General features: G+C 38.4%; 1 protein-coding gene across 2 annotated transcripts in view; it reads right to left on the reverse strand.

The window, feature by feature from the left end:
* Positions 1-26,975, reverse strand: part of arhgap21b (Rho GTPase activating protein 21b) — a 48,150-nt gene that overhangs the window by 4,271 nt on the left and 16,904 nt on the right. For both annotated transcript variants that reach the window (XM_038289319.1, XM_038289320.1), the window contains 20 exons: positions 26,072-26,254; positions 25,943-25,964; positions 21,558-21,650; positions 21,246-21,324; positions 21,098-21,152; positions 13,164-14,721; positions 11,368-11,514; positions 11,066-11,168; positions 10,931-10,973; positions 9,588-9,707; positions 9,206-9,505; positions 7,497-7,558; positions 6,552-6,697; positions 6,331-6,470; positions 6,001-6,159; positions 5,847-5,925; positions 5,688-5,761; positions 5,516-5,605; positions 5,259-5,426; positions 3,897-4,002 (listed from right to left, as the gene is read on the reverse strand). In XM_038289319.1, coding sequence (XP_038145247.1) covers positions 3,897-4,002; positions 5,259-5,426; positions 5,516-5,605; positions 5,688-5,761; positions 5,847-5,925; positions 6,001-6,159; positions 6,331-6,470; positions 6,552-6,697; positions 7,497-7,558; positions 9,206-9,505; positions 9,588-9,707; positions 10,931-10,973; positions 11,066-11,168; positions 11,368-11,514; positions 13,164-14,721; positions 21,098-21,152; positions 21,246-21,324; positions 21,558-21,650; positions 25,943-25,964; positions 26,072-26,254 — 3,727 coding nt within the window. The remainder of the gene's footprint in view (positions 1-3,896; positions 4,003-5,258; positions 5,427-5,515; positions 5,606-5,687; positions 5,762-5,846; positions 5,926-6,000; positions 6,160-6,330; positions 6,471-6,551; positions 6,698-7,496; positions 7,559-9,205; positions 9,506-9,587; positions 9,708-10,930; positions 10,974-11,065; positions 11,169-11,367; positions 11,515-13,163; positions 14,722-21,097; positions 21,153-21,245; positions 21,325-21,557; positions 21,651-25,942; positions 25,965-26,071; positions 26,255-26,975) is intronic.

The raw sequence follows: 26,975 nt of genomic DNA on the forward strand, positions 1-26,975 counted from the left end.
AAAACCCGGCAGTAAAGGACACAAAAAGCAGCTCATGCTCATGTATCAATGGAACGACGGCACATCGGGGACAAACACGGCAGTCACAGAGCATTACATGGAGCCACCAACCAGCTGAGGGCATTCTTTCCCAACTCAAGACGTCACAGAGGAGGGTGAGTCAATGAGATTTCCCTAACAGAAATTTGAGGTGGCCCTGAGTGTGTTGGATCGGTGAGGGTGTGTGTGATCGTAAGCTGGAGCAGGCAGGCTTCATTGCTACAGATTTTTCTCACTCAGAAACCTGCTGTATTGAAATTAAAACATGGACCCGGTCACTAAAAACAAAAAAACAAAAGGCAAAAGGTAAAACAGTGCGCAGCTAAACTTTAGACTGAAACTAATGATAAGAAGCAGATCAATCGGCCTTTCTAAACAAATACTTACAGAAACTTTTGAGGTCAAAGAAACAAAAGTAACTCCTGCCTAGATTCAAAAGAGCAACAAAAAAAGGCTGCAAACAAAAGGGTCTAAAAATCAGTGAGGACATTTCTAAGGCTTTCGTTTTATTTCATAGCATGCTAAATTTATATTTGTACTCGAGGGTCACATGATCACCTAAACCACAATAAGGAAATCCATAGTAAATTATTGGTGCCACCAATCTATTGGTCAGGGATCAAAACCAACTCTGACAGGTGACCAGCAATTTTAATTAAATGTTTCAAAACTAAAAACTCCCACCAGCACGTTCTGAGATTCACTTCAAATGCTTTGTTCATATCAACGGTTCTTTACTTTTCATTGTTGCTATACATGTACCTAAAATAAATTTTCCACCTAAAGCTCTCTAAGCTTTGTGACTAGAGGGTTTGAAACTCAAAAATTCTGATCATTGAATGCAACACAATTGCTGCACTGCAGATTAATTTGGTAGAAATGCTGTAATGAGGGTTCCTACTAATCTTCCAGGTCTAAATTCCAGACTAACATTTCCATGTTACTCAGCCCTTCACAGCATATTACATGATATACAATACAGATATTTATAGGGATGGATAGAAAAAGAATGACAGAAGAGTGAACGGAAGAAAGAGAGCAGAGTGAAAAGGTGGAGGAGAGAAGAAAAGAGAAAGAAATAAAGTCATAGAAGGAAAGGCAGTGTGAGAAAGAATGAAGGGTATGAGAGTAAGAAACAGCAAAAAGGAGAGAACAGCAGAAAGACAGAAATAAACAGAATAAAAAAGGACATTAGGAAGAACAAATATAAGCAAAGATTGGAAGGAAGGAAAAACGTAACGAGGGATGAGGTTCTGAGGACAGAAGGAAGGAATATGGAGAGATGATGAAAGAGACGACATTGAAAAGGGAAGGAAAACAGAAAGAAGCTCACTAGATTAAGACAGCGTGAGCAGCAATAGAAAGTCTGAAAATATGAAAGAACGTATCTGCATATTTTTACTTTTCCTTTGTTTGTTTTTTTTTTTAGAATAACTTTTTTTGGTTTCTAGTTTAGGGAATCAAAACTGGAAGATTTCAGACTAATCGACAAATCGATGCTCGATATATAGGACCTCACTGCATATTTATAATGAAAAGTGTTTCCACTACAACCAAACAGAAACCCTTACAAAATTCTAGCCCAACATAGCCACTGATGGGATGGTGTATTCCTCTAATCTGAACACAGAAAAAGAAGTTGCAGGTTGGGGTAAGGCTACGTTCATATAGCAGGCCTTAATGCTCAATTCAGATTTTTTTGTAAAATCCGATTTTGTTTGCATTGCTGTTCACATTTCCAAATAAATGCGACTTGAATGTGATCTCCTGTGTGAACTGCATTCATACAACTTAAGTGTCCAGCATGCGCTATTGAGGACACATTGACAGCACAAGCAAGTGTGCTCTGTGTTTACGGAAGTACATGGTTGGTGATCACTCAACTAGCAATCTTTCCCAACCTTAAATATTCAATCTTTTTAAGATGGTAAAAAAAAAAATAAACTGCTCTACACATTATTGTCCAGCATGGATGTTTTTCTTCCCGCTTCCACGTAGCAAGATGCAGAATAGTGACCTTTGTTGAGAATTAATGACGTTCAGGTGGGATGAATGCGACCTGGCTGTTCAGACACAGGTCGCATTTGAAAAGATCAGATTCATATTGGATTCAGGACCTCATAGTCAAGTGCTCTGGTTTGCATTGGGAAAAAAAAACTGATCTGTGTTGTTCAGACTGCCATAAAAAAATCAGATACAGGTCGCATATGGGCAAAAAAAGAAAAAACAAAATCTAATTTGAGTCACTTCAGGCTTCAATGTGATCGTAGCCTATGTGACATTCTGCAGTGACTTTCCTGACCAGTTCCACTGAGCTCTAAAAACCAACATCTACTATTGAAATTTCAGGTAAGAGTCACTAAACAATGACTGGACTAACAGACCAGATTGACACTGTTTCTGTGTTTACTATGATGTAGGAATACAGTGAGTGATTGATGCGGTGTCAATAGTTATGTAACAGAGGGAGATGAGAAGCTATGTGTGTGTCTGTAGTCGATGGTGTGAAAAATTCTACAGAGACAAAAAATGTTTACATCACAGAAAATAAAAGACAAAAAAAGGCAGCACCTGAAACCTGAAAAAAAAAGTAAAAGAAAAAATCTACACAGACACAAATTTGCCTCCATCTACATGCTCACAGTTGTTTAATGTGCAACCTGGAAGCCTGCACACCTCTGCATCAGTTAGTTCTGATCGGGCTGGGATGTGGCTGTATGAGTGGAGTTTTTGTGTGTGCCAAAGGGAGGGGGCATCCAGCTCCGTCCTAACCCTATGAACCCCACCCTCGGACATCATGACAGATTATGCCACATAACCGGAAGAGAACCTGAGGTTGTCCATACCATGCTACTTGTCCTTGGGATCAGCTTAAAAGACAACAAGAGACAGCAGAAGGGCTTTCAGAGAAAGTGCAGCAGCGTGGCTCTGTATCCCCTCAGTTTAGGGTTTAAATATGAGATGTGCACAGCACAGGAACAATGACAAACATCGACTTCTCTTTCTTTCTTTATCTTTTTTTCCTCCTTTCGGCCAAATTTAAAAGAGCTGCGGGTTTCTGCAGACTAGGCAGCTACACTGGGCACAACACTCGTCCTTCTTCCTACAGTCCCAGCTGTCCATCACTGACAAAACAGAGTCCATCAGGGACACCATCGAGTGATAGACGCCGCCCACTTGGCCTGTGTCAAGATTGGGTAATGAGTGAGTGCTGGACAGGGATAAGGGAGGAGAAAGAACACACTATACACAGAAGGGCACAGGTCAGAAAGGGTTACAACTTCCATCGTTTATGTTTTTGTTTGGTTTAAGATTTTCTTTGGGAAAGAACATGCCGGGATTATGTGAGAGATGATGAGGAGGGGAAGAAAAGAACTGAAAGAAAAGGAGTCGTCATTCAACATAGAAAAAGCACAGGGAAGGAAAAAAAAAGGACTTAAGCACGGAAAATAAAAAGTAAAGCAAAGAAATTAATGGAAATAAAAACTGGACAAATCTACATTTGGGCAGAAATAACAAAACCAAAGAAATCAAGAAACAAATAATGACAAAACAAATTCAGACAAAAAAATAAATAAACCAATAATAAAAAAAGCTCTGCTGCAAGGGGTTTCTCAGCAATTTTCCAGTGATTCAGCCACTCCATGATACACACTGAAAAACCACTGAAAAAGCTTGCTGTAAAAATACTCACAAAAACAAAGCTGATGTTTTTGTTCTGGCTAAAAGTATGTAAAACAATTAAAATACGTTTTATTGCATTTTGTAACTTATCTACCATATTTAACATATTCTCATATAACATAACATTATGGAATATGGCTGTTGAGGTAAAAGAAATAGAGCTTCTGAGTTACCTGAAACTTCACCAGGGGAGGCAGGAACTCGGCTAATGTTAGTGAGCAGGTGGCCAATATTGGGCACAGGTTGAGACTGCACTGTGTTTTCCTGCTCAGAGGCCGTCTGAAGCATCAATAAGGTAGACAGGAGAAGAATAAAAGAACAAAATTATATTTTAGACTAATTACAATGGGTTCAGTACATGTAAATAAACACAAAAACTCCAAATGCAGTTTTCTAAATAGTGGATAGAATTGGGACCAATCTTGCATGAAAGCATTCTCACATTTAGCACTTTTTGTCACGATGCAGGCATGAACATAGTCAAATAATACATATTTGTAAAGAAGAGGGACAATCATATATTATTACACGGTTGCTTACATATAAAAATAAGAATAAAATGTGCTTCCTTTAACTCAAGATAGCTGTAAATGAATTGCAAGGCACTGCATATCACCCTGAACCAACATTTAATGGAAACATGGCAGTGGCAGCATCACGTTCTGGGGTGCCCTTCTTTGACAAGGACAGAGAAGGTGGTTACAGATCAGAAGATCGATGAACCTGAATGCAATGCAATTGTACAAGGAATATATGTTAGATTCTGCAAAACCCGGAGTTTGGGGGGGGGGGAAACAGCTAACCAGACAGCCTGGATTATGATGGAGACGTTTGGTTTCCTGTCAAAGTCCTGATTTAAATCTACTGGTAAAAGTGTGGCCATATATGAAAGCTGATGTTGAAAGCCCCACTCGATTTATTCCAGGGGTGGGCAATTCCAGTTTTGTATCCTGCATCTTTTAGATGTGCCTTTGGTTCAACACATCTGAATCAAGCAACTAGATGATCGAGAGGACTCTGGAGGAACTGACTGCATACTGAGGAGGTAACTCAGCTATTTGATTCAGGTGTGTTGGACCAAGCATGGGTCTTAAAGTTGCAGGTTACTGGCAACTAGGAAGTGGAATTGCTCACCCCTGATTTAATCTGACTGATGAGGTTTACTCTATATTTGTAAAACTGAAAAGGACAAAAAAATTTAAAAATCTAGATGTATTAGGTTCAAATGTTTCACGTGTGTCAAGAGCTGAATCTGCTGGGGATGAATACAAACTTTTCCGTTATTTTGCAAATAATTATTAGTGAGTGACTTTTCCTATTCCCAAACATTAAACTTATTAAAAGTTTAATGTTTAATGAGGGGGTGATATGTAGAAAGGACCACAATTTGTACATGGGTTTGTGCGTGCTAACCACTGTGCCATGGAAGCACACCCCTATTCTCAAACATTTTATTTGAGTTGAACCACAAAATCTATGGAAGTTTTCATCTGTAAAAAGTTTCAGTTATTTATTTTTTTCCACACACTACTTACAACAGGGTCCTCATTGCTATCTTCCATAAAGAACCAGTCGAACTGCAGAATGAGGTTCTCCACAATCTTGCACTGGTCGGGCATGTGATTGACCATGTTGGTCATGTTGTCCTCTGTCGTTTTGACCAATGTCGGGCCGAATACGATTGCCAAGTTGCGAGGCTCCATCTAGACACAATGTCAGAAAAAGACGAATTAGATTCCTGGACAAATTCCTGAAATTGGTAAACTCAGGACTTGTTGCCGGCAGGTCACACCTTGTTCTGTTCACAGTTGTCAGAAACTCTTTTTAGGTGAGCGCAAAGGAATTTCAGAGTTTCAAAGTGATGAGTGGGTAATTCATAGATCTGCAAAACAAAACCATTATTAGCACCTTAGAATTTAATAATTGCATTCAATTAAACGCCTTGCATTTCAGAATCTACTCACCAGCCTCTTGAGCTCCTTTAGTCTCTCCACTGAGTCTTCTGTCCTGCTGGCTTCAATAAATTTATCATATTTTTCTGAGAACGGGGCAAAAAAATGTACATTAGTACAAACACGGACACAAGGCTGCTGCCCTATTTGGATTTCAAAATATAATCTTACCATTTGTAAACAGAGGATCTGGAAGTTTTCGGAAGAATGATTTTAACAGACTGCTGATGACATTGAGGTCCCTCCATTTCTGCAGAGATTTCTAAATGTTAGGGAGAATCATGGAGGCAGCACTTACAGTGAAAATGGTTTGACAGCTACTCACATCTTCCTGGATGTCAATGTCACCCATGCCTTTGGTGTCGAGTTCCTCCTGCATGCTAGAGATTGCTGCGTTGTTTCCAGGAACTCGGTAGATTCCCGTGTATTCAAGTCCACGCTCCTCAACGACCTTACAGCACACCTCCACCAGCAGAGGAACAAACTACACAGCAACAAACACCACATCATTCCATTGATTCAACAACTATGCTGTAAAGAAACCCCAGCTCACACTGATGAGCTGAACATAACTTGGGGATTTCTCTTACAAAGAGAAAAAATATAAATGCTTCATGACGACATTAAAACAAAGAAAACATTTTAAAAAACCCACCCTGTTAATTTGAGCAGGTGGACAATCTTCAAGCCTGACACCAAAAGTGATGCCAGCTTGCTTTTTTTCAAATGGTTTTTTCATAATCCCAGCTATGCCGATTTTCCAAGCTCCCCTGTCTCGAGGTGGACTTGAATCCTCTGTAAACAAGCCAAGAAATAAATGAGCCACCCGATGATGAAAGATGTTGTGACCACCATAAATGATTGTGACGATGTTACCTTTCAGCGCCCTTCGCTCATCTCCCGTTCTGGGCGAATGGGAGCTGTGGCTCCGGCCCTCTGCTTTACCTCCCAGGAAGGCTTGCTTGATGCTGAGTGACTGGCGAGAGGATTTCGGGGAGGGTTCTGATCTGCTGCTGGGAGCGCTGAGCAACAGAAAAAGTTAGACAGATTAAAATAAAGAGGTTTTTTGTTTGGATGTTTAAAGGGATAGTTCGGTATTTTTGACATGAATCTGTATGGCATCCCGATCACCAGCGGCATGCACTCACACTGACTTACCCCTGGCAGCGTCCTGTGAGCAGAGTTATCGTCCAGTTTTGGTCAAGCCGAAAGTAGTCCTGCAGGTTTTTAGGTACAGCGAAATAAAACTTTTCTCTTCCCAAAACATTATGTGTCCAAAAGAGTGATATTTTCGCATCCCAAAAACATTGTAGTGGAAAAAGTCACACGTCGTTATTAATTGGTCCTATTTTCTCTCTGTTCGTATCAGTGCGCGCCGTCATTCAGACAGCGAGCCCAACAACAGCCATGTCTCCCTCCGCCGCGGAAGGAGACATGGCTGTTGTTGGGCTCGCTGTCTGAATGACGGCGCGCACTGATACGAACAGAGAGAAAATAGGACCAATTAATAACGACGTGTGACTTTTTCCACTACAATGTTTTTGGGATGCGAAAATATCACTCTTTTGGACACATAATGTTTTGGGAAGAGAAAAGTTTTATTTCGCTGTACCTAAAAACCTGCAGGACTACTTTCGGCTTGACCAAAACTGGACGATAACTCTGCTCACAGGACGCTGCCAGGGGTAAGTCAGTGTGATTGCATGCCGCTGGTGATCGGGATGCCATACAGATTCATGTCAAAAATACCGAACTATCCCTTTAACTTAAAGAGTAATTGCTTCAGGTAGCCACCAGGGGGCAATGCAGTTCCTTCAATACCTCATCATGTTGTATTCTTTGATCTTTCTACTAATCAAATCCTGGCTGGTGACAGAGGCATTCTGTAAAAAAAGAAAATAAATAAATAAGCAAATGTTTATATATATATAAAGATATGGACAGAAGAAAAACATATTACTAAAAACTAAATGGCAATAACCAATAAAGACACCAAACACTTCGAATCAGAAGACACAATAAAAAAATCTCATATTACATAACACTAACTTGGTGTCAACCAGGTAGAATCCTGATACAAACTTTTCATTTCCAATACGATACCAATTTTGCAGCTATGAAAATTGACCAATACCGATAATACTTATTTTGTACAGAGTAATGTCAGAAAAGGCTTGATCAAGTAATATTACTAAAACAGAGAAATAATTAAACAACAATGGTAGGAGAACAACTGGCTGATGTGTTAACCAATGATCTATAAAAACTTTTAAACCGAAGCAGTTTTGACCAGCATGTCAATATTGCAGATTTTACTGGCCATTTTTTTGGCTAATATCAGACCGATATCTGATGGTATCATCATATCAGGAGACTCACAGAATCAACCCTCAATATTAATTCTTTAACAACTAGTTCTAAGTATTTAAAAGCTAAATGAGCTTCTTTTTTTTTTTTTGCATATTCTATTTACTGTGGACATTTTGGGAGCTTTTTTAAGAGCTTCATAATCTACATCTAAGGCCTTAATCATTTCAACAAACAACACAGACCTTAAGTACTTATTTCCTTGAACAAAATACTACATAGCATTTTTTAAGAGCGGATGTCTTTCAAGAGAGCATGAATTCCTTAGCTAACTTCAGAACAAATTCAAAAAATAAATGAGCATTCCTGAGAGAATATGTATTAAAAAGAAACAGTTATTAGATTAATATTTAAGACTTATCAAAACTGCACTTATTTCTTTTTTAAGGGCTTAAAAAAGAATTTTATGAGACCTAAGACTTCAGAGCCTTGCAGAGCCACAGAAATGATTGAGAAGGTCTGAAAGTCAAAAGCCTCGTCTGAAAGTTAATGCAGGCCATATGAATTGTACAAACATCTTGGTTCCTGTGTAATGAATGAATGATTCAAAATGAACGAATAAACGAACCAACATCCTTTTTGGCCACAGATGAACAAAGACGACACCAAGAGTCTTGTTAAAAGAAGTCTTTGTAATCAGTTCTGACCATTGTCAGGTTCTCTCTTCACACGCCAACCTTTATTGTTCCTCTCAGGTAAAACAGGTTTGAAGGCACCTCTTTCTGAAGTTATTGTTAACCAGTTTATAAATGAAGTTTTTCATCCTATCCTTAGGTTAACCTGTGATTCAGTTACAGGCATATAGGTATGAATTTGATCTGAAATGTAGTTGGGTGGTTTGCTTATTTCCTTTCCCTTTCCTTATTAAAGAGCTACTAGGCTCTGTACTGAGGATTTTATTGGAGGAAAACTGGAGGAAACAGTTCAGTGTGTTGGCTCCATTTGATTTTCAGTCATTTTCAACCATTTATATGACCTAACCATGACATCAACATTTAATCTTACCATTACCAGTGCTTGCCTAACCCTAACCTTAAGATTGGTCCTAAGCTTGTTAGCAAAAAGTGAGCAACCGCAAAAACGGTCTGCATTTTGATGGGGAAATCTGAAAACTTGTCCTCACTCTAATCCCAAAAGAGGAACACACAAACACGTACACACACCTCCTCATCCGGGTTACTGTTTTCCTGGATGAATCGGATCCATGCAAGCATGTCTTCCCTCCCCTCTGCCTGGAACAGATACTCGCAGTCTGAGGTGGTTAGTCTGAACACATTCTTGCGTCTTGTTTCGCTGTAGGAGATGTCAATCAGACAGGCCTTGATGCTAATTCGGAGTGGGTCCTCGTAAGGCTGCGATGCAGCCTGAGAAAGAGCTTCCTTCTTGTCCTTGTAGAGGGTCAGGGTATGGCCTTGTAAAACAGCATACATTTGTTTCCAGGATCTCATTCCCCCACCGACTCGCTGCAAAATGTAAAACAATGCCTAAACATCCCATCTGTGATGAACGCGGCTTGGTAAGGAGAGTTTGGGGATCAAAGATTACCTTGTTCTTTTCTGTGCCAAGTTGCCTGAAGTTAAGAAAACCTTCTTTGGAGGAATCGGCAAATACATCTAAAGAGGAGTCCCTACGAGATCCAGAATCGGGTCTATGTCCATCCAGAGTCTGCACAAGTCAAAATAAGACATTTTTTCTAGCATTATTACATAATAGAGCATGTTGTGAGAGTCAGAAAGGAGGATGACACAGAACACAGCAGACTGAGGATATCCCAGCATAATAGTTATGATCATCTAAAGAGTAAAAAAACATATTTTTGGACATGTAGGTGTTAACATTCAACTTGGTACAACAGGTTTCATTTCTGTGTGACTGGTTTTAAAGATAACAGAGCGATAGTGTCGATTTTCATCCCATCCTTTTACTTCCATAGGTCTCTGAGGGCAAAAGCTTAAGTGTAAACAAAAAAACAATAAAAAAGGTAAATAAAAAACAGTTTTGAATCATATTTACAAAATCTGTGACTAAATGTTCACATTTTTAGAAACATTGTGCTTGTACTAAAAGTAAAGTCTGAGGACAATGGTACCAATAAATTCAGAGAAAACAAAACTTTTTTTTCCATTTTCTTTGGCCGAATCAGCTATCAGAACAAACTTATAGCAGCAAAGATTCTCTGTTTTATCTATTTGACCAGCGTAATTCTGTATGCCACTGAAAATGCTGAAAGACCTTTATAGATTCTTTATAAGCTATAGGCTTAAGCTAAATTACACAAATAAGTAATACCGTAAATGTAATAAAAAAAAAGAAATAAAAATTGGACAATAAGGGCTGAACTCTACTTTATGTACATCAGATTTACTATAATCACAAAATTGCAAGATGCTTTGACAGGATATTTCTTAGTTATTAGTTTATTTCTGATCCTTTTTAACTTCTCATAAATGCTAGCATTACAGTGGAACACCACTATAATAGCAGCATATTAAGGCAGATTAGCAGGAAACCCAGTGTATTTATCTTCATTAGTTTTGATCATCATGGCAGTAATGAAAATAACACAAATAGTCATTTTCTCATTACCACTGTAATCCCTTTGCACTACAAAAAGAAAGTTAAAGATTCCAGCCGATCAAAAAATTATGGACATCTATCTTATCTTTCAGTTTTAAATACATTATTGTAAGTAAAAAAGGCAATTTATTTCACATTTGTGAACTTAAAAGTTAAAACAGTAAAGAAATCAGAACTTTCGCAGCTTTGATTTGTTCTGATTCCATTAACTGTTAACTACTGAAATCGAAAATTAAAGATTGCAAAAATAGAACAGAGAACATAACATTTCTCAGCTTTGCCAGGAGCAGCAAATCTTTGTATTTCCTCACCTTTCTCAGGCCTCTGAAACTTGACATATGCTTGCTTGAAGAACTTTTGCATAGTGAGGAAAAAAAGGTAAGGTCAGACAGACTAACACTAATTATTACAGACAAAAAAATCCATAATCCGGTGCGTGCACTTACCCTCTTCTCTCCTCCTGGTAAGTATCCAGACCCTCGTCGTAAGACTTGGACCGCTCTGTTTTACTAGCAGTGTCCGAGTCCAACAAAGCACTCCGCAGAGACTCTAAAAATATATGGTACAAATATTATTAGTAGTATTTACGATGCTGTTTAAAATTTTCCAACCCAAATGATATTCCAAGTTCAATTAAATCCAATGTTCATTTTCTTTATAAAGACAAAACAATAACGTATTATAATGGAAAAAAAAGAATGGCATTTTTTTTCAATGAGGTGACATTAGCCAACCCAAAGCCTTTTACCTTGGTCATGTGACAATTGTCGACGAATAGTAGGACATGGTGAGCCTTGACTGGAGGGTGCTGTGGCTATGGATGGTGCAACAGATATCACAGCAGAGGGGGGAATGGGAGCAGCCTCTCGGTCAACACTGGGGCTGACTGGCTCATCTAAAATATTCAGACAGGAAAATTTACTCATACCTCCCTGTTGTCCGTAATAATTGATTTCTACACTTTGACTGACCACAGGGGAGAAAAGTGTGGGGGGAAAAAAGTTTTCACAACTATTAGATGTTGCTGGAACTGTAAGCCAGTAAAGCACAAAGCTGTTCTCTGCAGCCAAGGGGCTTTTGGAGCTAAATTTAAAAGCTACTGCCCTAGTTCCAGCCTGAACCCAACTCTGAAACTGGGCAAAGGAAAAAAAGATGTGCCTGTGTCTCTTTAACAAGGCTTTTATCATGCCTATTTTTAAAGGTTACATCTATCACTGAGAAACTCCAGGGGGGTAACAGACTGCAAGTCTTGCATTTTTCCTGAGCAAGAAATGTGAGCAGGAGTAAAAGATGATTCACTACAAAGTAGCCTTTGCAAAAACATCTGATAAATTCGACTGTGTAATGTGGTGAACTATCAGCCAGGAAACTGTAAGCCGGATTCAGATAAAGAGATTTAGCAGAGTGACTGGATGTCTATGAAACCATCACAGAAAACAGGAACCCAACAGATGAGGAGAGGCATAGAGGCTAAAGGGCTGACATCTAAATCTGAGCCGCACGGCATCAAGTCAACACCACCGTCAAGGCGTTAATAAAAACCATTACATTTTCAAAAATGTTTTAGTTAGAAAGAATTAGAGATGCAGCAATCCGATACCTGGATCGGATATTGGGTCCAATATCGAGTAATTAGCTGGATCGGATATTGGTCATTTGATTGATTGATCTGTTATTCCTTATTTTTGCTGCTTGTTTGTTAGTAAATAATATAAAGCACATTTGTTATCAGTTCTAATTTTGTTAAGTTTTTAAACAATGTTTATGTCAAGGCTAAAGCCTTCACTCAAGCAGAAAGTTATATTGTTAATTTATTCAATGGCGCAAGAAAAATCTACTACTTTGGGTACATATGGGTACCGCTATACTCATCAAACATCCACTAAGAATTATTATTTCATAGTTTAAATAAAGATGAATTCTGCTATCTTGTTTATCATTGTTTTTAATTTTTGTTAATATATTTCTTAAGGAGAGTGACTAAATCAGTATTTAATGTGTTAAATATTATTCAGTACTTCACTGTCACATTCATGTAAGCACCCATGTTTATATCATTCCTCAAATGAGGAAGGCTTATGGTAAAACAAAACTATCAGTACAACTCGGTCAATATTTGAATGTGCACAGTGAACCCCTAAACCCTGGAAGAGTCAGACCGCAATTTCTTAAATGCCAGCAATTTAATCACCACAGCATCCATTACGGTGCAACTGGACCATAATGCATTCACGGTGAAGAGAAAACATCTAGGAAAACATTACATAAGCAGAGGGAAACCACAGCATTGCAAACATCACTTTACCACTTTGTTGTGGTTCATCTTAAACCAGCTTAAACAAAACATGACAGACTCTCCACCTAATCATCAGTAACATCTCACTACAGAGGTTAGCTTACCTCTGAACATATCTCACAGATTGGCTTAACACACATCTATCCAAAATGTTTATATTAAAGCCTAAGGTATCTTTGCTTTACATGTAGCAACAGTCCCTGTTGCCAAGACAACCTGGCCAGCATGGCCATCTACTGATTACTCACCAATGAATGGAATGGAGTCCAGGGACTCATCCAAGTTGCTTGAGCAAGAGGTGTGGCGCTGTTCCTCAAGGCGGCGCATGTGCATCTCTCGACGAGCATCATTAGGGAGCCAGCAAACCGAGACGTCTGGTGTGGAGTCCGCTCCTTCTTCATTTACGGCCAAGATGTAGGAGGGGTGCCGCAGAGGGCTGGGGTTCTTTCCACCGTGAGGTTTCTCCCTCAGAACCACCCCACTCTCTGTAGGGGTTTGACCATTGACCTGACTTGGGGATTCTTGTTGGGCTGTTTTAAGGATGCCAGGCCTCTGAGGCTTCTCTCTCCTAGCAGAGAATGGTGAAGACCCGACTCCTCCTACTGCTGCATCTCTGCCTGCCTCAGAGGGTGGCATGGTTTCAGACCGCATCCTGTTCTGAGATTGTTGGATAATTTGGCCTATATAGTGTCCTTTCACTGAAACTTTTTGGTCAGTAATTGAATGTTCAGCACTCTTCCCATAAAGCGTGGCGGACAGAATGGGTGAGGAGCGAGTCTGAAGAGAATCTGGTCCTTTAGAGTATAAAGAAGGGTTTGGTGGTCCTCTTATGCCACCTGGGTGTCCAGTTGATGGTCTGTAGGGCATAGCATTACTTGGCATGGGCTGCCTGCTCGGCCTTGTACCTTGGTCTGCCCTTGGATAACCTGCTCTCCTATCAGTGGGTCGAGCCAGCTCTACAGGTTCAACATAGTCTATGGAATGAGCCCGAGCTTTCAACATGAGGGCATCTTGGGATACGCTTCGAGGGGGCCAGTTCCTTGCATTACTCATTCTCTCCGAATTTTTTGTTCGGTCTTGTGAAGCACTACGAGGGGCAACCTGGAAGTGGGGTGGAGGTCCGTGGTATGACCGTTCGTGGGAGGTGCTCCTGCGCCGTATCCCTTTAGGAGCCCAGTCTCCCCTGGGAATGTGAGGAGCAGCGGAAAACGAGGCCTGACCTGCAGTTCGCAAATTGTCCAATCTCTCCTGAATTGTCCTACTTCCATGGGAATGGATGCCTTTGTTGTCAATGTACTCTCTATATGTCTGGTAAGTGCGCCAATCAATGTTCTGATGGTTGCCTGGGTAATTAGGTGCTTGACCTGCAAAGGGACCCATTCCTGGACCACTGGGATAGACATCAGCCTTTCGAGGGAAAGGATACTGAGCCAGCGACCCAGGTCTTCCCCTGACGTAGGCAGGGTCCATGAAATCAACCCTATGAGCCGAAACCACGCGTCCCATGTGTGCAGAGTTAGGAGGAACCACCACAGTCCTAACGCTATCGTTGCGCATGCACACAGCTGTTTGGCTTTTAGAATATGATTGACGAGGAGGAGATGGGGGCACGGTGATTTCTTTACGATACCCATAATCAAGAGATGCAGTGCCCCGGCAGACCTGGCCCGACGAGTCTGTCGCTTGGGCCATGCCCGTGGGCTTACAGTCTACTCTGGGGTAGCATACTGGGGGCGGATTAGGGATGTGACTAGCATTTCCTCTGTAGCTAGTGTAGCCACGCAGGTAGGCATCCTGAGAATAGGCCTGAAAACAGAGCAAGAAAGCCATGTTACAAGAGAGGAGTACAAACAGCAAGTGGGTGCGAGATTAAACAGTGGGACGCTAGATGCTTAAAGACAAGTCAAGTGTGATATTGAAAATGTTACTGGATGCATGTGTAGGCAGCGCCTGTTTCAGTGAGTGAGTGGAGGCGTTTCAAACAGCTGAGCAGTGTCAAAGCTCTTCATCTGCTCCTTATTTAGAATTTACTTGGTTATACTAGTGGACAACATGCTTTATAAACTAAAGAAAAACATTACGTTTACTATTTTTAGAATAAAAAAACATTTTTAGAATAAAAAAGATGAGAATCTCTCTGACCGTTAACAAACACAAAGTAAAGAAATACAATAAAAACAAGTACTCTGAACCTCATCATATTAAAAAAAAAAAATACAACAAAATAAAACATAAAATGAATAGGAAGACAAATTATTGTAACGTACCTCAGACTGCAAGACCGTAACCTCTTATTGACAGCAAGTGCCTAATGTCTCATACAGAATGTGCTATAAATAGCCTGTCTTATTTTCATCCATTAGTAATGAGCCTATTGCATTTCCTTGGCAATACTATATAATACAAAAAGTTATACTTCAAACTTTAAAGGCCTAGAATATAAATTTTTTGCTTCTCATAACACACACACCTATACAACAAGCCCTAGATGAGTAAAGGTGCAAGGACTTTGTCCCTTTAACAGTGTGGTGTTACAGCTCAGCCTTATAATAAAACTGTGAGCCACAGCAATCAGTTCCTCCCCTTTAAAAGCATGACTGTAAACATGAGTTCAGAGGTCAGCAGCCTTTATGAGATTGATGACATCTGACATAAAAGATGAGGAGGAGGGCGAGGCTTCCCAAGCTCTAACTCTAACAGGTACTGCAGGCATCGGCCATGTCTGCAGTCTAAATATTTGAGTCATAAGCACACATCTGATCATTAACCACATGTCCCAGACAGCTGTGTGGCAGCCACCCTCGACAGAAATCCTGTGCTGTTGATGACATGCACGACACATGCAAAATGACAAAACAGGTACACCATGTGACAGGTACCCAGTGTACCGTTTGTTTGTTGTTGTTTTTTAAACCAGATTAGTTGTTTCTCTAGAAAAAGACTGCCGTCTTAGCAAATGAAAGCATGAGCATTGATAAATGATGGGAAAGAGGCTGAATGAGAAAAAAGCTGACAGCAGAGTAGAAGGCATGTATTGTAACACAAAATAACCAATTCCAAGAGCATGAAAGATGAATCAGCCATAGCAAAGCCTGGAATTGACATGCTAAAAATACACTGGAGTTGCAGCAGCAGTACACAAGGATGAAACAGCAAAGAGGTAACAAGGGTTGCCACGTTACAACCTGCCTGTGACACACTGTCCTGGATGAGGTGACAGGAACAGAGGCTTGGTTTCCATTCTGCTGTTAGGTCTCCATGGCTCCATCCATCTTCAAACAGAATATTACGCTAACTGAACAAGGTGTCTCCAGTCTCTGTCCCCTCTCTCTCTCCCTCTCTCTTTTTCCCTCCCTGCTACCGCTCACATGACAGAGGCAGCAGCTGCTGATTATACATTCAGCTGTGATGGTACAGCTCACCCCTCCCACATCTTCCTCCTCCCTCCTTTTCACTAAGCGTCAACCTGTTTGAAACACGGAGCAGCTGATTTCACCCTGTGGTTTAGGCTCATCATTTACGCTTTTCCCTCCCGTTTTCCTGCTCACCATTTCCTCTGCTTTAGTGCTGTAAGGTTCCCTCCCTTTCCTGCTTCATAAATGTTCTAGTCTCTCTCCCTTTGCTAAGCAACTGCTGCCTGTCTCCAAGCTCTCAGTGCTTGTTGCCGCCTACAGTGTCATTTCTCTCTGCTAGCATCTGTGATAATCCCCTGATTTTTGCAGAAAGATCATAGTTTGCTTGTGTACACTATGGATATTTCTGTGTTTCCGTTTTCTTGTCGGTTAAGTAACAATGTGGTGAGAGGAAACACAACACACGCATAGGAGAGGGAACTGCATAAATGACTACAGACAGAAAACAAATGGAGCCAGGGGAAGACTTTCATTGAAGACTTTTAGGGAAGCAGGTGGAATAGCTGTGACCGGAGTATCAGAGCTTGCTTAATATAAAAAAAAAGAAAAAATTATCTAACACCTGCAGTCCTGGGAAGAAGTCCTTCTACCTTCTTTCCTTTTGCTTTTTTTGACACGCAAGTTTAAGATCATCAAATAAATCTACAGACAATATGGGGGGAGGGGAATCCAAGTGCCTCCCCTTATTTATTCATTAATTTACTAATTTAATACATTTTGAGGGAAAATAACTTAAAGTTCAAAAGACACACCTCCCGGACTGATAACTTTAAAAAAAAAAAAACATGAAGTAGGGTAAAAGATCTTAAAAAGAAAGTTGTCCTGTCCTAAGCTTTAAAGATGTATATGAAAACAGATGTTAGATGTCTTGAGGTATCTCAGTCTGGTAAGGGTTACAAAGAAATTTCCTCAGGCTCTGGGGTTCCAGCTTACCAAAATGAATGCCTCTATTTACAAATGGAGAAAGAATGCTCTGTCTCATCCAGGAGGTCATAAAGAATTCAACACATCTAAACCACAGAAGTCATCACTTAAAACAGTTGAGATCAGTATGATATATATAGACTTCCCGTTCAAGACGGACTTCTGTCATCTGCAGAAATACTTGATGATTATGCAGTTGTTGGGGGCATCAGAGATGGACAAGCAGCTGAGTACAGGGAGAAAGTGGAGCTACCATGGGGTCGAAACAATCATCCCACTTTGAACACAGGAGATTATTTTAGATTTTAGGAGACATAGAAAAAGGTCCAACATTACTACGGCCATGGGGGAAGAAATGGAGGTGGTAGAGGCGCATAAAACCCTCAGTGTTCACAAGGACAACAGATAAGGGAGACAACTGTTCGGCCATCTAAAAGAAAGGAAAGTGGGCAGACTATACTCCTAAAGAAGCTTAAGTCCTTCAGTGTTTGCAGCTAAATGCTGGGGATCTTGTAGAAGTAAAGTAATGGCAATGTGTTGCAATACAATACATGTCACATTACAATATTATCACAATATTGCAATATTACCCTATATTATTTTGGTATTGATGTTGTTTGGGGTTTGAATCAGTCCACGTCCTCTACTGTGACTGCCTCAACTACAGATATGGTGCTGCGCCGCACAGCAAAAGGGCTCCACAGCGCTATCTGCCAGAGTGGCAGTGCAGAGGTAGCCCATTTTCACTCATTGTTTTGAGGTAAAAAAAAAAATTTTATTTTTATTTTTTTATTATCCATATTAGGAACTGAAAGATCGATATTGTATTGGGCAGTCGAAAATCACAATAATTCCCCAAATCGATTTTCTCCAACATCCCTATCCATAAGTGTGTCGCAGGGAGTGTGATCTGCTATTGTCTGCAGGGATAACAGATTCAGAGGAAATGACAAGCTGATACATTAGACTTTGTTCTAGGAAACTCCTCCAGAACCTCTGGGGATGATTTCACAAAGAAGAATTGTTTGTAAAATTAAGAATATGACGGACAATAGTGGACATCCTCTTCATTAGACTGTCTTACTACAGCAGGGTCTTCAGTCAGAGGCTTCCTCAAATCTGCTGCAGGGTAGACTGCTACAGGAGATCCTTCCTACCTACAGCTATTAACATCTACAGTAACTCATTGAAGACTTACTGAATATGTTGGAGTTAAAACTACATTTAATCCCCCTTTGGGATCAATAAAGTAGTTTTGATGTTTTTATTTCTGTTTCAGAATCATTAGAGACTGAGCAAATAGCATTAATGAGAGAGTTAGGACGTGAGAATCAAGGCTGATATTTGAGTGTTCATCTATTAACAACTAAATAAAATATTAACACTATATCAGAATCAGAATTATATAATGACTACTTAAAGAAAGTAATTCAAATTAAGGGATTAAACCATTTCATTTTAATAGATGTAGAGATTATCTAATTACATCAATATTTATTTCCTATCATTTACTATCTTAGAATAATGATTAGCAGAGTCTTACTTGTGCTGCATATCCTAATAAAAATCAACCATTATACCTGCTAAATATATATAATAAAAGTGAGTATAGTGATCAATAATTGTAAGGATTTAATGGGGCCTTTTAGGATCCCCCATGAGAAATGCCCATCAGGCAAATATATTAGTGGTTTTAATGTAATGTTTAAATTTGTAAACACATTGGCAGACTATAAACCTCTAAGGAAGGGACTTCCTGTTATAGTTCACACAATAGATTCGCTCAAGATATGGAACAGAAGAGAACACCTTGATTTAGCAGAATCAATAGCAGCTCCCTACAGCTCCTTGCTGCATGCATTAAAGATTAATGAGGAAAATTCCCACCTGTTAAGGTGAATGTTTTTCCTGTGATGCTTAAGAGACAGCAGGTAAAAGTGTAAATAGCATTTTATTCTGTTAAATGCAACTTTAACACACTTGTAAAAAACAAACAACATTTGCTTTTTCTGTTTCTCTAAATGTATATTATCTAAGCACAGAGGGCCACCATGCAAAAAATATCCATCTTTATTTAGTCTATGTTATTCTTTTTGAGAAAAATATATATTATTGTTTTATATAAGAATTAATTAAATCCAAGAATGACTACAAAAGAAACAAATTTGAGTTTTTTTATCACTACGGAATCCAATAATCTAAGATTAACTCAGTGATATGCTCGTAAACCTGCTGGCTCTGCTTGTGGATTATTTTTTTTGCTCTCTCACAGACTGGAGTTGGATCGTCACCTAGCGACCTTTCCAGCCAATAGAACGACTGCCTCAGAAAGGGTGTGCTTGTTTTCTTCTACTGAGTTTGCTGGTTACTGCTTATCGATCATAAAATTTCTTTTCAAAGGTTTTCTTCAAACCCAATTATTTTGAATGGTCTTTGATATGCCAAAACAAAAATATAAACTGTTAAAAAAGTGAACAGATTCATGAACCATTTTAGCTTCTATAAAAGTAGGCTACTTTCTTGGGAATCTTGGAGTCAATCAATCTGCACGCCTGAGGTGAACACAAAAGCCCCACTTAAGAGTATGCTAGTCAGGGCAAATGCTAATTCTACCTACAACAGAAAATTAGCTGACTTTTCATTGGTGGTTTTGTTATCATCCCTTTAATTAATTAGGTTTTTATTATTTTTTCCTAATCGTGTTTTCAGCTTCTTATCTTATTAGAATTTACACTGAAAAGCAATTTTATCAGTATGCAGTAACAGGCAAACTGAGCAGAAGAAAAAAAGGACACCCTTTTCTGAGGTTGTCGTTCTATTGGCTGGAAAGGTTGCTAGGCAACAATCTGACTCCGGTAGGAGAGAGAGAGCAAAAACAATCCACATGCAGAGTCAACGGGCTTGCGACTGTATTTCTGACTCGAGCAGAGACTGGTTTGCGCGTGCGGAGGAGGAAATATTCGAGAGGAGAAAATATCTGTGCTAGAAGCATTTGATCAGAGAGCAGAAACAAAGATTTGATGGAGAAGATAATATATTTGGCGGAAAACAGAAGTTTTGAATGCGAGCATTATAAGTTTTGAGTTCAAGTAGAGAAAATCCTGCTGTCAACTTGAAAATGTTTGCTCTTGGTTTTTGGCAGGGAAAATCCTCCACAGTATTGTACTGATACCAATGATGCACAGTCAACAGTTAAAAATTAAAATTAGTAGTTAAAAATTAAAGTGGTAGTTTTGCGATTGTAGTTTATTTCATTGGGACACTTTCTTGAAAACCAAAGAGGAACCCAGCAAAAAAAAAGTATGCTACTAGCATACAGTAACTATTTGATCATACTAGACCAGTATGCTGGTAGCATTCAATTCTTTGATAAAACCAAAATATTTTAACATGTTGCAGCCTATTAACTAAGGTGAAGAATGGGGGAGGATTGCTTGTGTCATGTCTTATTGCTTTCTGCAGAGATCTAATGAATAAATAAGATTTAAAAAAAAAAACAACATCCACAACATAAAATCAAAGACTTCTAAAGCTTGGACATTTTATTTTACATTAATGTCATCAAAGTGTAATTTTGTGGAGCTTCTTTCTGCAGTGAATTTAGGGCATTTGCATTTCCACAGTGATGTTGGCTGCAGTTCTAGAGGACAGAAAGTATCCCATGGCCTGATTAGGAGGCCCAGATAGAGCACACTGATGGGACAGCCTGGATGTCTACATCTCATGACTACCGTCCCAACTTAAACTCTTTAAAACTAGAGCAGCTCTTAGAGAACAAAAGTTATTAAATAAAAAAATGTCCTTTAGAGGAGTTTCTATAAAAAAAAATAAAAGGTCAATCTTACCAGCTGCAGTATATCTTCATCTTTTGGCATCACACACAGCTCTAGAAAGTCGCCACTTCGGGTAGGAAAAAAAAAAAAAAAAAAAAAAAAAAAAGGTTTAGAGCACAGTCGAATGAAGCATAAATATATCCAACTCTCATAATCTTACCTGTCTTGAATCAATGTTATCACCTCAGAATAAGCTTTTCCGATTATGCTGGCCCCATTCACCTTCACTATTCGATCACCTAATCAAACACAGAAGTATCATCAACCAGGCCGCAGTTTGTAAAAGGCCTGCCACACAGATCAAACATCTGACAAATCCAGCAAAAAATAAAAAATTAAATGATAAAAGGGGAGCAGGAAAAAAAAAAGTAAAAGATCTGCTCTACTAACAGACTTTCTGCCTTTGAAAGTTTTTCCAGGACTTTTGGGGGAAAAAAAGAAATGAAAATAGTAAATGCTGGATGCCTATTACCTGTACAAAGCCCAGCTTCATGAGCGGGACCTCCTTCCTTGACTTGTTTCACAAAAATAGTGTCCATGGGTTCCAACCTGTTTCTCTGCCTCCCTGGAAAAAAACACAGAAAATAAATTATTCAAGCTGCCTCAAATGTTTAGTAGTGTTTTTAAAGGCTCCTATTTTGTATAATCTAAAATTAAAATACAAGCTTCACACTAAAAACAAACTGTGAAAAGAGTTCCTGTGTGAGAACAGAAAAAAAAAATCTGTGGCAGTTTGGTTGGAAAATGATGACAAATCAGACAGAGTCATTCATAGAGTCAATCTGTATGGGTTTAAAAGGACATGGATCAGAATGACCAAACACAGGAAAACCTGTTTGCTCATGCAGCCCGTGTCTCCTAGCAGCTGCGTGGCTGCGGAAATAAAAGAAGAGAAGAAAGAGAGGAGGAGTGGGGCAAAAGAAACTAAGGAGGAAGAGTGACAGAGTACTCAGCTGTACACCTCCTACTCTTTTCGTGTAAACTGAGAAATAGCTGTGGGCACAGCCAGAGAGTGGCTAAAATACTTCCCCAGTAGTTAACATTCTGGTGGTGAGTCAGGACACACTACCTTGCTAAGTCCAGCAGACGGGAAGTCCAGCATGAGATCACATGTGACAGTTTGTGACTTAACGTGCTATTGTACTGAAGGTATTCATTCAAATAACGTCAGATTAGAGCAAACTTAGAAACCTGTTATCATGTTATAAAAACCACTGTACTAGACTGCTATAAACTGACCAAATAATTTCACCTTTAAGCTTAAAGGCCCAAGCTTTTTTTTAAGTTAAGAATCGATCAGACTGATAACTTGTGACCTAGTTTTGTTACTTTATGAACACAACAGATAAAAAAAAAAAATCAAACAAAATCATAGCAATGAATTTTGCATTGCATAATATAACAGAAAAGTCCCTCAGAAGGACAGCTGGGAGAGACATACTCCCTCTGGTGGTGTCCTATGGAGCTGTATTTCTTCAAGGCATCTATTCATAAACCCAACTATGAGAGGACTCTTTCCTCTTTGCACACAGAAATCACATGAAACAGAAGGAATTTGTAAAAAAGAAAAAAATGATTCATACATTATCAGTATGAGTCAGCACAGACAAAATAATACCTATATATTTTTTTACAGTTCAGGTGTGCAGATCAGACTTCCACACTCTTTTTGTTGGTTTAGGGAAAAGGTAAAAAAGTAAAAGGAAAAGGTAAAAATCCAACCAATATGAGAAATTATAGTTTTTCTTGATATCAGCTTTTTGTACTGAAAATAAAAATGGGAGTAAATTCTGAAGTTATCCAAAATGCCTTCACTGAGTTTAACGCAGATAGAGATTAGACTGACCTCTAGAGACTTATCAGATGGTCAAAAAAAGAAGCATGAAAAGAACTAATCCTGCAGGAGTTGACACTGACTCGACCAAATTACCTCAATCTGCACAACAAAATAAAAGCAGATGTAAGACCAAATATTTCCTTGGTAAAAAAAAAAAAAAAAAAAGTATAAAGCTCACAAGTAAACCTAAAGTCTAACCAAGGGCATCTAGACCTGACCATTGTGATAAGGAAAAAGCTTTTCCTAGAAAACCACCATCTATTAACTAAATTCTTTGTTTAGAAAAAAAAAGCATTATGTACATATGCATTTATTATTTTTTTCATATTTCATTCCAAACACCTAAGCGGTAATGTTTTCAAAACCGTTTTGTTTTTTAGAAAATTAAGCTTCTTTCCTCTTAGAGGTGATACAAAAACTTTAATTACTTATGCTTGAAAGAAGTTATGCTTGAATAAATTATCTTCAAAAGTGTATGAAAAAATGTGTGTTTTGACCTATATGCTGAAGATTTCATTCATAAATAAAGTTTATCTGTAAAAAAAAATTCCCAAGGTAAAGAAGAAACCAGAATGTTAACACCTTAATAAACAAATATTAACCAACCTAAAAAGGGGTTTGCCGGATTTCCACATCTTGTTAATAATCCTGTTTCCTGTTTAAAAGATCCCCTATGAAAGACTTTTAAACCTGTTGCCTAACAGGCTGGTTTATATTCATGATTCATGGACATCTAAACAGAGATGTCGGGTAAAGGGGCATCATATAAAAAAACAAAAACAAAAAAAAAACACCCACAACTGTAACACTTTGATTGGGCAAAGTTTCAAAAAATGACATCAATGGAGTTGTTCAGATTTCCTGTGGAAAAATGAGTCATGGAGCAGATTTTCCAGCCACTAGGTCTCTCCCTCAATCCTTGATTTTAAAGTCAAATCATACTAATTTGCATCTTAGAATGTGAAAAAAAAAACAGAACTCTTTACTATACTTTGCTTTACTGTTTTGTAATCAGTCGTTTACTTTACCTAAAGATATAATAACTGTTTTTCTGAGATATAATCCAATGCTATTTTCTGCATTTCTTCAAACACGGGTGACAAGTGTGCGATTTCTCTCTGTTGCGGCTGCTATGAGACCCTCATGGCGTGAGAATGAGTGAAAACAATAGAACTAAACAAATACTTATAACAGTATTTATTTGAAAGATGGGCTTTCTCTTACATTTTACCAAAAATGGACCCTTCGACAATGAAATAGACACTATTCTTTTTGACCATTTATTTTTAAAACTGAGGTAAATACTGCTGCCTGTAGCTGCCCCATGTATAATTGACTGTTATTGCAGCCTAAACAGATATTATTTAACAACCCTTCCTTTCTAGTAACAGATCTTTTGTATTGTCATAAAGTTGGAGTAATCTGTAGTGAAAGATATGCAAAACATATTTTCTAAGTGGTCCCCTTTAGCCCAGCCTTTTTAGGGAAGGCCTTTTCTATGCTTAGAACAAAACAGTTGATTGATCATTGTCCCATATGATGAAAAACAGTCAAACACATAATAATATCCAATATTATTATATTGGGGGGGGGGGGGGGGGGGGGAATTCAGCGTGTGTGAGCTGTGATTGCCACTCCATCAGACGCTCCTCTGGCTGTGATTGGTTGTTTTGACTCGTCCCGAATTATTCTTTCCAGATTGAAATACAGGCAGTAGGCGGTACCAATTGAAGCAGTTTTTTTCACAGGTTACATATCACATGTACTGCTGTCTGGGCATAGGGACAGTTTTAGCCAATATGACAAAAAAGTGATTTTTAAAAACTTACAGACTTCAGCTTTAAACAATTCCTACAATGATATTTTCTTCATTTTGCATAAAAATGCAAATTTTAATATAAAATGCAATTCTCCTATATCCTGTGTATAATTCCTAGTCGACTTCTCCAACTCTAGACTTGTTCAAGTTATGGACAGCGGCTGTTTTAATTTCCAATCTCTAGTCGAAAGCATTGTGAAACTGTGACCCTTTTTCTATGCAAAAGGTATATTCAGCACAACTGATCCCAATTGGATTAATTTGAATTTTATGACTAATTTGATCATAAAAACATATTTCTGTATGTACCTTTATGCACATTTTCATTCAAGAACTTGTTCTTTATAATATTTAATATTTTCAGCTTTCAGAATTTTATCAATGATTTTTCTATGCGTATCCAATTATCTCTACTCTCCTTTCACATTAATAAACACTAGCGTTTCACCCACCCCCCCAATCTTTAAAACATTGCACTCCAAAGGTTATCTTATTGGCTAAAAAATACTACATATCGACCAATACACACACACACACACATATATATATATATATATATATATATATATATATATATATATATATATATATATATATATATATATATATATATATATATATATATATATATTTTTTTTTTTTTATTTTTTTTTTTTCCCCAGAAGATAATCTAAAAGGCCATACCTCATTGAAACAGGATATGTATGTTTCTATTCTTATATTTTTATCTTTAATGGGAAAAAATGTAACATTGGTTGATTATGATGACACTTTATTTTGTTTTGGAGAACAGAAGACAAAAACAAGGTAATAGGGGAAATTCTAAGTTTTAATTTGATGACATATTAGTTAGTTTTTTCTGTGGGGTATAGTTGCCTTACAATTCAGTCAATGTCTGTTTTCTTTAGGATCACTTGATTCTAAAAGGTACAACCTGTTGGGTTTTGTTTAGAAGCAAGCATACTGTTCGATGCGGCAAAAAATGTGACGTCAAACCCACACGAGTCCAGAGGGTGGAAGCTAAGGGGTGAATCCTTCCATGGTGCCACAGAAGGTCAGTGACATGTAGGGCTTTACAACATTTTCAATAAAGAAGAAGGTAAAAAAAAAAAAAAAAAGCCAAATAGCCTGAATGGTTGTGGAGCCATTCCAGGTCAAAGCAGTATATCAGAACTGAAAGTTCTTGGGTTTTTCTGCTTACCTCTGCGGCCCCGATCTTCTTCCTGGAAATACACAAAGAGACTCAGCATGACTGTTTTGATTATGGTAGCATAAAGTGGATCATCAGGATTTTTGTTGACTCACAGTAATAAATCAAAGAAAAATTTACCGGGAAGCAGTGTAGGCTCGACTCCGGTGGGTACACAATGAAGTGCCGCAAAGTGAAGCCGAACCCCTGGGATGTGCGACACAATCTGACCGTTTTGGGCCTCGGCCAAGCGAATGGCTCCTCTTCTGTAGAGTACTGCATTGCTGGAAAATCGGCCAAGCCTCGTACTTCTGGAGAGTCATTCTGTTCATAAAGAAAGATCCAGAAAAATCCAAGAAAAACTATTAGAAATAGAATCTTTCTGATCCTCATAATATAATAACTTTCTTTGTAAAATAAAATCCATAAAAATGTAAAAGCTTGACAAAAAAATCACCCAAAAAACAGATTTTGAACTTTTGAAGATTAACATAATTTCTATTTTATTTGTTACATTTTAAAGCCAGAAGCCGGATTTGTTTCTAAATTAAAAACCTTGTTATAAATGGTTATCTAATCAAGATTAAAACAAGGCTCTTAAAAAAAACTGTAATAAGGCCATTGACATTTTTATTGCCGTAGTACCACAAAGTATCATGACAAGTTGTTAAGTCAATATCACCCGGCCCTAAGTATGTTTAATTTTTCACATTAAAATAACTTCTCTCACATTGTTTGCTGTCGGATTAAAGAAGCAAGAATAAAATTCCCATAACTGAGAACTAATGAAATGAAAAAAGCAGTTCAGCATTCCAGAGCCTGTACTGTACTGGTGGATCAGTGAAGCAGATACAAGCAATATGAAGCAACAGGTTTTATAAGATCTAAATGGATCAGGAAATATTTTAAGGGAAATTTTAAGTAGGTACATAAACATGTTTATACCAGTTTAAGCCTAAAAGACAGTCATCTTCCATTTTTATTGCCTTTCCTTTAACTTTTCCATTCCTGTCAACGCGTCATGAGAAGGGATTTGACAAGTTAA

This window comes from Cyprinodon tularosa, unplaced genomic scaffold (assembly GCF_016077235.1).
Source record: "Cyprinodon tularosa strain WSP-4 unplaced genomic scaffold, ASM1607723v1 ctg267, whole genome shotgun sequence".
In the NCBI taxonomy this organism is placed as follows: domain Eukaryota; kingdom Metazoa; phylum Chordata; class Actinopteri; order Cyprinodontiformes; family Cyprinodontidae; genus Cyprinodon; species Cyprinodon tularosa.